Source organism: Camellia sinensis, chromosome 5 (genome assembly GCF_055761805.1).
Source record: "Camellia sinensis isolate YWXY chromosome 5, ASM5576180v1, whole genome shotgun sequence".
Taxonomy (NCBI): domain Eukaryota; kingdom Viridiplantae; phylum Streptophyta; class Magnoliopsida; order Ericales; family Theaceae; genus Camellia; species Camellia sinensis.
In genome coordinates, this window is record NC_138965.1 from 109,496,829 (window position 1) to 109,509,779 (window position 12,951).

At 31.0% G+C, this 12,951-nt stretch overlaps 1 protein-coding gene and 1 long non-coding RNA gene across 3 annotated transcripts in view; both read right to left on the reverse strand.

Moving 5' to 3' along the window:
* Positions 1 to 298: 298 nt before the first annotated feature.
* The window catches only part of LOC114323181 (F-box protein At1g47810-like), a 72,331-nt gene continuing 59,678 nt past the window's right edge, over positions 299 to 12,951 (reverse strand). Inside the window, exon 5 of the mRNA XM_082869502.1 lies at positions 299 to 766. Coding sequence (XP_082725628.1) covers positions 756 to 766 — 11 coding nt within the window. The 3' untranslated portion in view covers positions 299 to 755. The remainder of the gene's footprint in view (positions 767 to 12,951) is intronic.
* On the reverse strand, positions 7,356 to 9,945 carry LOC145790789 (uncharacterized). 2 transcript variants are annotated; one of them, XR_014329977.1, is made up of 4 exons: positions 9,534 to 9,945; positions 9,135 to 9,439; positions 8,784 to 8,849; positions 7,356 to 7,641 (listed from the first exon to the last, which is right to left on the reverse strand). It is a non-coding gene; the product is annotated as an uncharacterized LOC145790789 (long non-coding RNA). The 2 variants fall into 2 exon arrangements; XR_014329978.1 differs by lacking the exons at positions 7,356 to 7,641; positions 9,534 to 9,945 and adding an exon at positions 8,228 to 8,635 and having other exon boundaries at positions 9,135 to 9,253.

Genomic DNA, 12,951 nt, shown 5'->3' on the forward strand with positions numbered 1-12,951 from the left:
AAATAGCCCCTCCAAAAATAAAGTCCTATAAAAAACTGTTTATGTGACTTAAACTTCAAAATAGTTGCTCCAAAAATAAAACAAACCTTTTACTGCTCACTGTCGATCCTCTATGCAACCGTCTCTCATAATACAATTGCAAACCATTATGAACAATGGTGCAATCTGGACAAGAAAGGATAAAACCAAATGTTGTTTCTCTTTGACAGTAAAAACTGTTTTCAATTTAAAAATGTTCAACTAGAGAAAAATATGCATACCAAACAGATAAACACATTGACAAGAAAACCAAGCACAACCCACAAATGCTATGTTCATCACTATATTGCATACACGGGACAAAAGGTAACGTCATAAATCTACAGAATTGTTTTATGAACTAGGTAACACACAACAGAAACAAAAGTAAACCACCACACACAAAACCAAAGACACTTAAAAGTTACCAACCACTTAGTCTTCAACTGTTAGGGCCAATACCCTGTCCAACTTCATTCATCCCTTACTATTTTCCTAATCAACTTCCAAGCCTTATTTATAACAAACTGTTGCAAAAATACAAAAACAAAAAAAAGCACTCACTGTAAGAAAATTATACGCACAACTTGGACACCAATAATGGTTCAAATTGGTATACATAATCTTTTATCAATTCTGGCACATCATGCAAAGAAATAGAATTCAAACTCCAAATGTTGCAGCTTAGCTTCTGCCAACATTTTATGTTGATGAGACTCCTCTCTTGTCCTTGCCTTCTAAATGCTTCCTGCACAAACAGAGCATACAGATTTAAGGATCCAAATAAAAGCAAAAATACCGTGTGTATGTGTATTTACTAGTATGCTTCGGAACATAATCACTAGTATGCTTGTCACTACTGCATCATTTTTACACATCATACATTTTCGTTCTTTTTCTTTTAAGTTTTTATTTTTTGAGGACACATCAGATATTACTAATCATCCTCAATCCAGACTACTGTTACTACTTTGTACATTAAGAGTTATGGACTTGGAAACTTCCAATTTTCCAATAGAAATGTTGGCCTACTTATATACCAGATATATTGCATAAACCTTTTAGGTGTTGATGAAACATGTTCCTATTCAGTGGCATAACTAGGATTTTAATTCAGTAGTCATTCAACAAATATCATCAAGTCATTAAGTAAAAATTTGGTTCTACGCAACCTATCAAAATCAACTTTCACATAATACATTATAATTTTATATATTTTCAATCAAATAGACAAAAATAATTCAAACTTGTCAAATTACATATAAAAACAAACATTGAGAAGGGGTCATTTGTCAACTCTTCCGTTTTTATTTTGTGTTTTAGTATATTGTTTTCATTTCATAAAGGTAGAATCAATTCTAAAATTTTCAAAACATTTGAAACGAAAACAAAATACGTTTTTTTTTTTCTTTCAAAACAATTATTCACCCCCTCCCCTTCCCTCTCCCTATAATACTATCGCTTCAACAAAAATAAAGCAAATATCTACAGTTAACTCATACAACCAATGACAATAACATTTGCTTTTGTTTTCCACATTATAAATACACTTCAAATTTTATATTCTAATATGCATTAAGAATCATGTCATGTATAAGTTTAAACAGTAAAGACAAATTTTAGATTGTGTTTATAATGAAGTGAAATAGCAAAAATAACTCTTTTTTTCTCTACCACTGGGTTCAATTTGTAAAACTCCAAACATTTTGGATTAATTTCTACATTTAATTTAAAAAAAAAAATCAAAATTGAGTGTAATCAACTGACACCACTCAATATGACAGGCTATCGAGTGGTCAATATGTGAGGTTAGCAGGTGGTTGCATGTATCTTGAGTTTGCACTTCTAAGGTGGTTCCCAAAGACCCCTTACTAGGGTCGGTTCTTGGTTATAAAAAAAAAAAATTATAACAGAGACCATTCATTAAGATGTAGCTCCATCTGTTCCTTTTAGGCAACAAACTGTGCCTACCTATCCATCCTTTCTTCCTGAAATACAATTTACAAAATTCTTCATCCCCTCTTGTTTATGTTTTATCTTTTTCTACAAATAATAATATAAGGAAAAAAAGAAAAAGAAAAAGAAAAAAGGTGTCTACTTACCCATTCTACACAACACCCATATGGATACCACATATCAGGTACAAGAAAATAAACAACTAATAAAGTCTTCAACTAATAAAATTCATGAGTACAAGCAAAAATGATTTCATAGCCAATAATCAAAAGAAATACTAAATAGTTTTGAATGCATATTTACCATGAAACAAGGCTGTTGGTGTGTTTCCGTATGAAATCAGAGCTGAAAACATCGAAGGATCTTGCCTCTCCTGTTTTCACATTGTAAGCCACAATCAACTTTCAAAGTGAATGAAGACCAAGATTTGGCCATCATCCAGCCAACCAACAGGTATGAAACTCTCACATAAAAAATTCAGTCCATCTATTGCTTCTGTAATCTTGTAAAGTTTAGCCCATTCATTGCAACGTAAGTCTTTAATATGCATACATGAACCTCTGTCGAATGTCTCACAATGAAAGATAAACTATTCCCCAGCTCAAGAAGACTATAACTCCCAACAAATTCATTTGGAACTTGAATGGAGTGAGAAGTTTCATCATAAAGGTCAACAGCAAAAATATGACTGTTCATTTGAGAGTAATAAATAGTGCCTCCAACAGACACTGAAGCTCTATCATCACAATAAAAACTGACTACTTTTAGTGAAGTCTCCATTCTTCTCCATGACATATTATTATCCAGAGACAATACAAACCACCTATATTCTCCACCTGATATTTCACAATGGCAAACCACCTTGTACTCCTTAGTGCAAGAAATGTAACCAATATGACAAGAGAGCAGAAGATGACCTTTCGCAATAGGAAAAGGTAGGTTCTTATACTTTTGTGTCACATGACTCCCAACAAAAAGATATCTCTCAGGATATGAGCCTGAAAACAGTGATAAGCCACCACAACTAGAGACCATATGTCCATGACAATTTAGCTGTGTTGTTTGAATTCTCCCTCATTAAACTCAAGGAAACATAAATGATATGGCTTACCAAATTTTTGGATGAACAAGGCATCCTTTGATTGAAGAAGGTGTGCCTTGATATAAGAAGGATCATATATAATTTTGGCCCAAACCTTGCACAGAAATTTCCCACAGTAATACAAAAACTCAGCAGGAAGGCAAACAAGAATGTGAAAAATGATGTCCTCAGGAATAAATGGGATGTCATTTTTCTGTTCTTTTGTTTGACAGGATGAAGCATTCCTACAACAATGTAGAGAATACTATAAGAATTTTATAAATGATGATAAAAAATAAGACAAATAACAACATTGTTCACACATCTATGGAATAAAAAGTCGGACATGAAAATGTCTTTGGCACAAAATGAAATACTAAAGGAAGAGAAGCACATACAAAACAAAAATCTCACTCAAACCAACTAACCAAAATAATAAACTCAGTGTCACCTTTTTATTATACAAAAAAGTAAATTTTTTTTTGAAAATAGAAACCAAACGTGGTGATTATTTTTGTTTTCTATTTTTTAAGGAGATGTCTTAATATTTTTGGTTTTTATACATTTTCTTGATGCTTTATTTTGATTTAAGAAATTCTGTATCTACCCAAATTAGGTTAAAGAAAATTTCTATCGAACAGTTCTAAGACTTGAGCAAGATGAAAATGACAAGTGAATTGACATGGAAAATCAAGAGTCTCTTGATCACCAGGAAAAAGTGGCGCTAAAAACTTCTTGTCAACCATGAATCAATGTATCAATAGAAATCAACGATGAACCATATATCAATGTATCAATAGAAATCAACGATCAGAAGGGTGTCAAGAATCCTAAAATCCCAAGGATGGGTGGCTGTTTATTAGGCTTTGCAACAAGGCAAACTTTTCTTAATTTTTTTTTTTAAAAAAATGTAATTTATAAATGTAAGATCTCATTGTCAAATTTCCAACCATAGTTTCCTGGCTTTGCAGACTCTCTCTCTCTCTCTTAACACACAAACACAAATTTGTACTGTACTTAAGTTTTAACCGGTATGAAGCACTGTCGTTAACGAAAAAATATTGACTTTCTCGGAATTTAAGAACAAAATTGAATTTACTTACAGACTTGCATTAAAAGTGCAACACTAACAGAGAGGATACGCAAGGCACTTGACCAGTCTTCAAGAGCCTGTCAAGTGCCTTACAGATCCTCTCTGTCAGTTTTGCAATTCCAACGCAAATTTGTGAGCAAATCAATTTTATTCTTGAATCTCAAGAAGATAAAAAGTATAAATAAATAAAGTAAACTAGGCTTTACAACAAGGCAAACTTTTCTTAATTTTTTTTTTTTAAAAAAATGTAATTTATAAATGTAAGATCTCATTGTCAAATTTCCAACCATAGTTTCCTGGCTTTGCAAACTCTCTCTCTCTGACACAAACACAAACACAAATTTGTACTGTACTTAAGTTTTAACCAGTATGAAGCACTGTCGTTAACGAAAAAATATTGACCTTCTCGGAATTTAAGAACAAAATTGAATTTACTTACAGACTTGCATTAAAAATGCAACACTAACAGAGAGGATACGGAAGGCACTTGACCAGTCTTCAAGAGTGTGTCAAATGCCTTATAGATCCTCTCTGTCAGTTTTGCAATTCCAACGCAAATCTGTGAGCAAATCAATTTTATTCTTGAATCCCAAGAAGATAAAAAGTAAAAATAAATAAATTAAAAAAGTAAATTACAAATATAAGATCTCTTTGTCAAATTTTCGTCCATAGTTTCCTAGCTAGCTTTGCAGACTCTCTCTCTCTCTCACACACACACATGCATGCACACACCCACATAAATTTGTACTACATTTAACCAGTATAAAGCATATTTATGGGAAAAAAAATATAATATTTGTGAAAAAAATATTTAAAAAATTACTAAATACCAAAACTACAAAAAAAATAATACGAAAATTCAATACATTTTTTGTAATTTTATATATTTATTAATTTTTTAAAATATTTTTTTACAAATATTTTTACTTTTTAGATACATCTAATTTTTTTAATATTTGTAAAAAAAAATCTTTAAAAAATCACTAAATACCAAAATTACAGAATAAAATATATAAAAATTCAATACATTTTTTATTTATTTATTAACTTTTTACAAATATTTTACTTTACCAAATTTAATATTTGTAAAAAAAATCTTTAAAAAATCCATAAATACCAAAATTACAAAAAAATAATACGAAAATTCAATACATTTTTGTATTTTTGGATATTTATTAATTTTTTAAATTTTTTTTTTACAAATGTTATACTTTTTAAGATAGATCTAAATTTTTTTAATATTTGTAAAGAAAATCTTTAAAAAATCACTAAATACCAAAATTACAAAAAAAATATATATAAAAATTCTGTACATTTTTTGTATTTTTAAATATTTATTAATTTTCTAAAATATTTTTCTACAAATATTTTACTTTTTAGATACATCTAATTTTTTTTAATATTTGTAAAAAAAAAATCTTTAAAAAATCACTAAATACCAAAATTACAAAAAAAATATAAAAATTCAATACATTTTTTTATATTTTTGTATATTTATTAATTTTTTACAAATATTTTACTTTACAAAATATCATATTTGTGAAAAAAAAAATCTTTAAAAAAATCCATAAATACCAAAATTACAAAAAAATAATACAAAAATGCAATACATTTTTGTATTTTTGGATATTTATTAATTTTTTGAAATATTGTTTTTACAAATGTTATACTTTTTATATAGATCTAAATTTTTTTAATATTTGTAAAGAAATTCTTTAAAAAATCACTAAATACCAAAATTACAAAAAATATAAAAATTCAATATATTTTTTTGTATTTTTAGATATTTATTAATTTTTTAAAATATTTTTTTACAAATATTTTACTTCTTAAATAAATCTAATTATGTTGAACTTAAAAAGTATTCATTTAAAAAATAAAAAACACATTGTGATACTCTTGGTGGAAAGAGTCTACCAATAAGCAACCAAAAAAAAACCCGTAAGATGGATGAGGAGGAACTAACATAACAACATAACATGGAACTAACATAACATAACATAAAAAACACGTTTAGTAGGACAGGGACGAGGCTTCGAGAGAGAGAGCCGATGGTCCGTATGCGGCTCTCCACTGAGGATAACCAAAAAATAAATATATGAATCAAATAAAATTAAAACAATAGAAATATCATTCTCAAATCAAACAAACTTATAACTACTAAAATAGTTTTTTAAAAATAAATCAAACTAAAAATCAATCTAACAAACCTTCAAGCCTCAGAGAAGTTGTACCCTCATAGACTAATAATAATGAGGGGCCTGGAGAAAAAAAAAAAATCAAACAAATAAGAACCCCAACAAAACAGGAAAAAAATTTAAAGCAATGAAATTTAGAAATGTTCAAGTAGATAAGAAAAACAGCAGCCACAAAATGGTCAATTGGTCTGAGTGCTAAAATCTCTATTCATCAATTCCTCCTCCTCCTCAAACTAATACTAAATCTAGCAAGGGCTCTCCTAATTCGAACACTCCTTTTCCCTAATCTACTAACATGAAAAACAAGTTTAGGACTGGGACGAGGCTTCAAGAGAGAGGCGATTGTCCGTATGCGGCTCTCAGCTGAGGACAACAAAAAAATATATATGAATCAAACAAAATTAAAACTATTAAAATAGTTTTTTTAAATAAATAAATAAATCAAACTAAAAATCAATCCAACAAACCTTCAAGCCTCAGAGGAGTTGTACCCTCATCACACGAGGGGCGTGGAGAAAAATAATAAGAACCAACAAAACAGGAAAAAAATTTAAACTACTAAAATTTGCAAATATTCAAGTAGATAAGAAAAAACATAAGTGACAGTCTGTCGGAGGTTCTCAGCTGAGGACAATGGAAAAAAATATATCAATCAAAATCAAACAAAATTAGAACTATGGAAACTATCAATCAAACCAGTGTTTTTAAAAGTCGGTCTACCAAAAAGCAACCAAAAAAAAATCCTGGGTAGTGATACTCTTAGGAGTAAGAGTCCACCACAAAGCAACCAAAATATCCATAAAAATAGTCAAAATTGGTCAGGGCTAAAAACTCCATTCATCAATTCCTCCTCCTCCTCCCCAAACTAATACTAAATCTGGCAGGGACTCTTCTATTATAGAAATATCATTTTCAATTCAAACAAAATTAAAACTATTCAAATAGTTTTTTCAAACCTTTAAGCCTCAGAGGAGTTGTACCCTCGTGGACTAATAATGATGAGGGGCTTGGAGAAAAAAAATTAAACAAATAAGAACCAACAAAACAGGAAAGAAATTTAAACGTACTGAAATTTGCAAATGTTGAAGTAGATGAGAAAAATTGCAACCACAATACAAACCTGTTGGACTGGGAGTTGTTTGGACATCCTGCACCAAGCTCGAAATCTTTATATAATCTGTACTGCCCAGTCTAGCAGGGACTCCTATTTCTTGCACCCCTCCTTTTCCCAAACTGATTAACTAAAAAATTCGGACTCCTCGAGACAGAAGTGGGCAACTGTCTGAGGTTCTCAACTGAGGACAACGGAAAAAAATATATCAATCAAACAAAATTAAAACTATAGAAACTATATCAATCAAACAACAAAGCAAGACAAACAAAAAAAAAGAGGAAAACTTTAGTGCTGCAAACTACCTGTTAAATTGGGAGTTGTGGACCCAATACCTAAATCATCTAGACCACCTTCCCCAACAAATGCACCTATGACATATAGAACATCAAAAAAATTGAAAAAATAGTTCACCTAAAGTGGGTGTTTGGAAAGTGGCTATTTTAGAGGCTTTTTGGCTATTTTAGTAGGCTATTTTAGAGGCTTTTTGGCTATTTTAGTAGGCTATTTTAGTTTGTGTTTGGGAAGATGGGATGGATTTTTATTTGAGTTGGTGTATTGAAAAATGTGTTGAAATGATGTTTGAAGTTAAAATGACAAATTTGTCCCTAACTTCACATTTTTCAAAATTAATTTAAAGGGGTAAAATTGTAATTAATCAACCTGTCACAGTGACAGTCTTACACTGTCACTGTGACAGCCAACAGTCGGGCTATTTTTTATTTTTATTTTTTTAAATCAATGGTCTAAAGGGGCTAAAAGGCTTTTTTTTTTTTATTGTTGAGGCTAAAATAGCCTCTACCTAGGCTTCCCAAACACCGCCAAAATCAATTCATAAAAAAAATTCAAAAAACAGTTAACCTAAAAAGTTCTCACTTCCAAAACTTAACTTCATTGTGGCTTAGGCACAAGGTGAGGTGCACGCTTCATTGAAGCGAGGCACACCTTTCAGTAAAAAAATAAATAATTAACATAGACTAATAATTTGGACATACACATAATCAAAATAAATAATTCACAACTCATAACCACTAAAACAAGGTAAGACAAAAAAAGAAAAAAAAAAGAAAAAAAAAAAGAGGATAACTTTATCTTGACAGTGCAACAAACTATTAAACCGGTTGGATTGGGGGTCAGCGGTGGTGGTGAGTTGTGCTGAGTGTCCCCAACAGTGGCAGCTATGAAATATAGAACATCAAAATTAAAAACATTATAAATATATGAATCAAACAAAACTAAAACTATAGAAACTATATCAATCAAACAACAAAGTAGGACAAACAAAAATGAGGAGGAAAACTTTATCTGGATAGTGCTGCAAACTACCTGTTGAATTGGGAGTTGTGGACCCAGTAGCTACATCATCCAGACCACCTTCCCCAGCAAATGCACCTATGAAATATAGAACATCAAAAATATTCAAAAAATAGTTCACCTAAAAGCAGTTCATCAAAAAAATTCAAAAAACAGTTAACCTAAAAAGTTCCCACTTCCCAAACTAAAGTTTAGTGTGGAGGCCCAATACATTAGAAAGACTCTTCACCTACAACACAATTCAAAAAATAGTTCAATGTTATAGAGCTGTAGAGAAAAGAAGAGTATCAACTACAGCTGTAAATAATCATAGACTAGTTATAGATAGAGAAATCGTGGGTGGAATGGCGGCCTTATAACTACCTTCATTATATACAAATGTAGAAGGCGGCGAATGTTCTGAAGGGTTGGTTTGCTGGGGGATTTCAGAAGTGGAAGGATTGGGCCCTTCATTATATACAAAATTCAAAAAACAGTTCAATGATATAGAGCTGTAGAGAAAAGAATGGTATCAACTACAGCTGTAAGTAATCATATTTATAGAGAAATCATGGGTGGAATGGCGGGCTTATAATTATCTTCATTATATACAAATGTAGGAGGTAGTGGATGTTGTGAAAGGCAGGTTTGTTGGGGGATTTCAGAAGTGGAAGGATTGGGCCCATCAACTACATTAGAGAAAATAATAGTAGACAATAAAAATCAACTACAGCTATACGTACTCAACATATTTTTAAAAAACCACATAAAGGGTGTATATACCTTGATAGTTGATTAATAAAATGTCTTCTTTCCCACTCTTGATTAAACCGATGATAATCACCAAATTTTGACTAATCTCGGTTGACCTTTGGCCCACCCCGAGATATGGTTCTTATTTCCACAAGAGGGTCCGTCAAAGTACACTGAAAATCCTCCTCCAAACCAAACTGCCCAGGGCTTAAGTCAGGCCGATAATAGAAAGCCTTCTCAAAACAAATAAGAATTGTTCGGGACATGCCTATGATGGCCTGTCCCCTCAAAGGAAGTGGAAGAAAGTCCACAGGCAACCATTCATAAGGCTTCCATATTCAACGGAGACCAAAAAAGGCAATAGTGAAGAGATGCGATGCTGTAATAGTAGATGGAAGTGTTAGGAAACGGGGTAGGCCTCGATTAACGTTGGTTAGCGTTATAAATAAATATATGGATCTACTTAATTTGACTAACGAAATAGTCTTTGATAGGGCCGCGTGGAGAAGAAGGATTCATGTAGCCAACCCCAGTTGATGGAACTTAAGGCTTGGCTTGGTTTGGTTTGGTTTGGTTATCTTTCATTCATTTGGATAAATTTTAGAGATATTCATGCCCTAGTAGAGCTTTGAACCCTACACCTCTCCTATTGGCGGCAGAAAACTTAATTTTCATTTTAGATTGGTAATGCGGTACCCTACTTTTCTACCATTTCAAATTTAAAATAATCTTCATCAACCAAACGTGAGATACTTTAATGGGGAAATTGCTTTTTAGTGGAACAATAGAAATATAATTTTATTTTCATGGTGGTGCAAGTCTACTAGGTGTGTGGTGCAAGTCCATTATGTGTTTGGTGCAAGTCTTTACTGTGTCAAAATAGGACCAAAAAATATTCCATCTGTAGTGCATTTATTTAATAACTGTCCCACTGATTTGCAATTTCCCCTAGTTTTATTGGCAAGAAAAGAAAGTCAACAAAATAATTTTGAAAGTTGGCAAAGTTTTGCCCAACTCAAGGACATTAGTTTATTTTCCATAGCTATAATTTAACAATTTAATTGCATCAAATTGCAACAAAGGGGAAAGAAAAGAAACAACATAAACTTACTACAGACTAATCAAAAATACCTCCTCAAGAAAGCAATAAAGTTCAAGAAAGTCATTCAACAAGAACAATTAGCAAAAAGGAAAACAAATTAATGATAAGAACAATCACAATTAGAAGCAATAAGTGCATGCATATTTGAATGTTGGAGGAATTAAAGAAAATGCATGTTTATTAGAAGGAACAACTCGAATCCCTCTTATCTTCTTCTAGATCTAGGGCTCAGTGATTTCGAACTTGAATCCCTTGGATCTTCACGAGGACTGAAGCTCACGAATTACGGAGAGAAGCAAATGAAAAAAGAGAAAGTGAGATCATGCGAAAGGGAGGATGGGTTTTATCCTCTTACTAGCTGAATTATAGAATATGTGAGATCAAGGTTAGGGCTAGAGAGAAGAAGAGAAAATGGAGAGGAAACATAAAAATATAGGAATAGGTATTAGAGTTGTGTCTCGTACCTCAGTCCATATTTATACTAGAGTAATAAAATAACAAAATGACCACAGTACCCTCGCTAATAACAATAAAAGACACTCGATATATAAACGACATCTATTCTAACATTACCAACTTTCTTTTGCCCAAAATAGCCTTTTCTCCTATTTCTCATTATTAACCTTAGTCATCATTTAAATTACAAATGAAAAAAATTATTTCCTAAGCCAAACCAAGATGACAAAAAACCCCAAACAACGAAACACAAGATGGAAAAAAAGGTAATAAAATTTAATTTCTTTGTTACAATAAGCTTGCTTGTTTTCATTTTTCAGAAAACACTTTTCAGAAAATTCTACATTCTTATTTTCCGTGTTTTTTTGTTTTTACTGATTTTTTTTAATATTTTAAGGAATTTTTTTACTTTTTAGACACACCTAACATAAATACACCTAAAAAGTAAAAAAATTGTAAAAAAAATATTACAAAAATTCACTAAATACCAAAAATAAAAAAAAAACACAAGAATTCAGTACATTTTTTGTATTTTTATGTATTCATTAATTTTTTCAAATATTTCTTCACAAATTTTTTACTTTTTAGATACATCTAACTAAGGTGCATCTAAAAAAGTAAAAAAAATATTTAAAATTTAAAAAATATTCACTAAAAACAAAAGAATACGAAAACCAAAAAACTCAATTTTCAAAAAACTTAATCCAAAAAACTCAAACCAAATACACTGAATGGTATGTCCCTAACTAGAGTGGAAAAGATTATTAACTTTGGTTTGCAGTGGTCTTGATATGGAAACAACTAATAAATTAGCTAGCTAGAGCCCAAGTGTCAGTGACAAACGTAAGCTAAGAAAAATTAAGGCAACAAAACCAACCTTGCTAGTAAACCCCCTAAGTCAATAATTTATGTTCTGATTAATGAAAACAACATAGAAAATCAAGTGGGCATTGAAATATGAATTATCTCTGTAAATTAAAATCTAGCACTTAGCGTATGAATTAAATGTCCCATTACTCTATTTGGTTCATTAAAATGAGATGAAATAGAATGGAATATTAATTGAGTAATAATAAGGATCCCAAACGTTTTACTAATATTTTTATCAAATGTCTCACATGGCATGTGAGACATTTGGTAGAATGTTGATAAAACATTTGCGGTCTCTAATATTTGTTATATTAATTTCTTAGACTTTTTTATGGAATGATCATTTTCCTAGCAAAAGATGATTTCATATATAAATTTAAATACAACTTTAGGGGTTAGGCTTATCGCCAATCCACAAAGTGGACTAGACGGTATTGTTGGGCTTGTGGGGCCTACCACGAGCCCTATTTCAATAATCTGAACTGTTCAATGTGTAGAGTTCGTCGAGTACTTTATCTCTATAAAAAATCACGTTGATCGAATATTGATAACTACTTGATCGAATCAGATTTTTGTCAACAATTTATTTTGAAAATTATATTTACCATTGATAGAAATCTAAACCGATCAACTAGCTATCGATATTCGATTAATACGATTTTTGACAAGGATAAAGTACTCGACGAGCTCTATACATTAAACGATTCGAATCATTGAAACAAGACCCGTGGTAGGCCTTCACAAGCCTAACAACACACTCCAGTCCAATATTAGATTGTAAAGAAGCTTGACCCCAACTTTAAATCTACCAATTTATGATAGGATCTTAGAAAGATTTTTGAATAGGGTGTTTCGGCCATATTCCCTTCATAAACAAGGGATAACATTTTGATGTTTCACACACTACGAACAGAAGTGTACAACTTATAACTTATTGACAAAGTAATTTTTTGATTTTTAAAATTTTAAAATTTTAATAGTTTTGATATATATATATATATATATATTGGTTTTTAATAA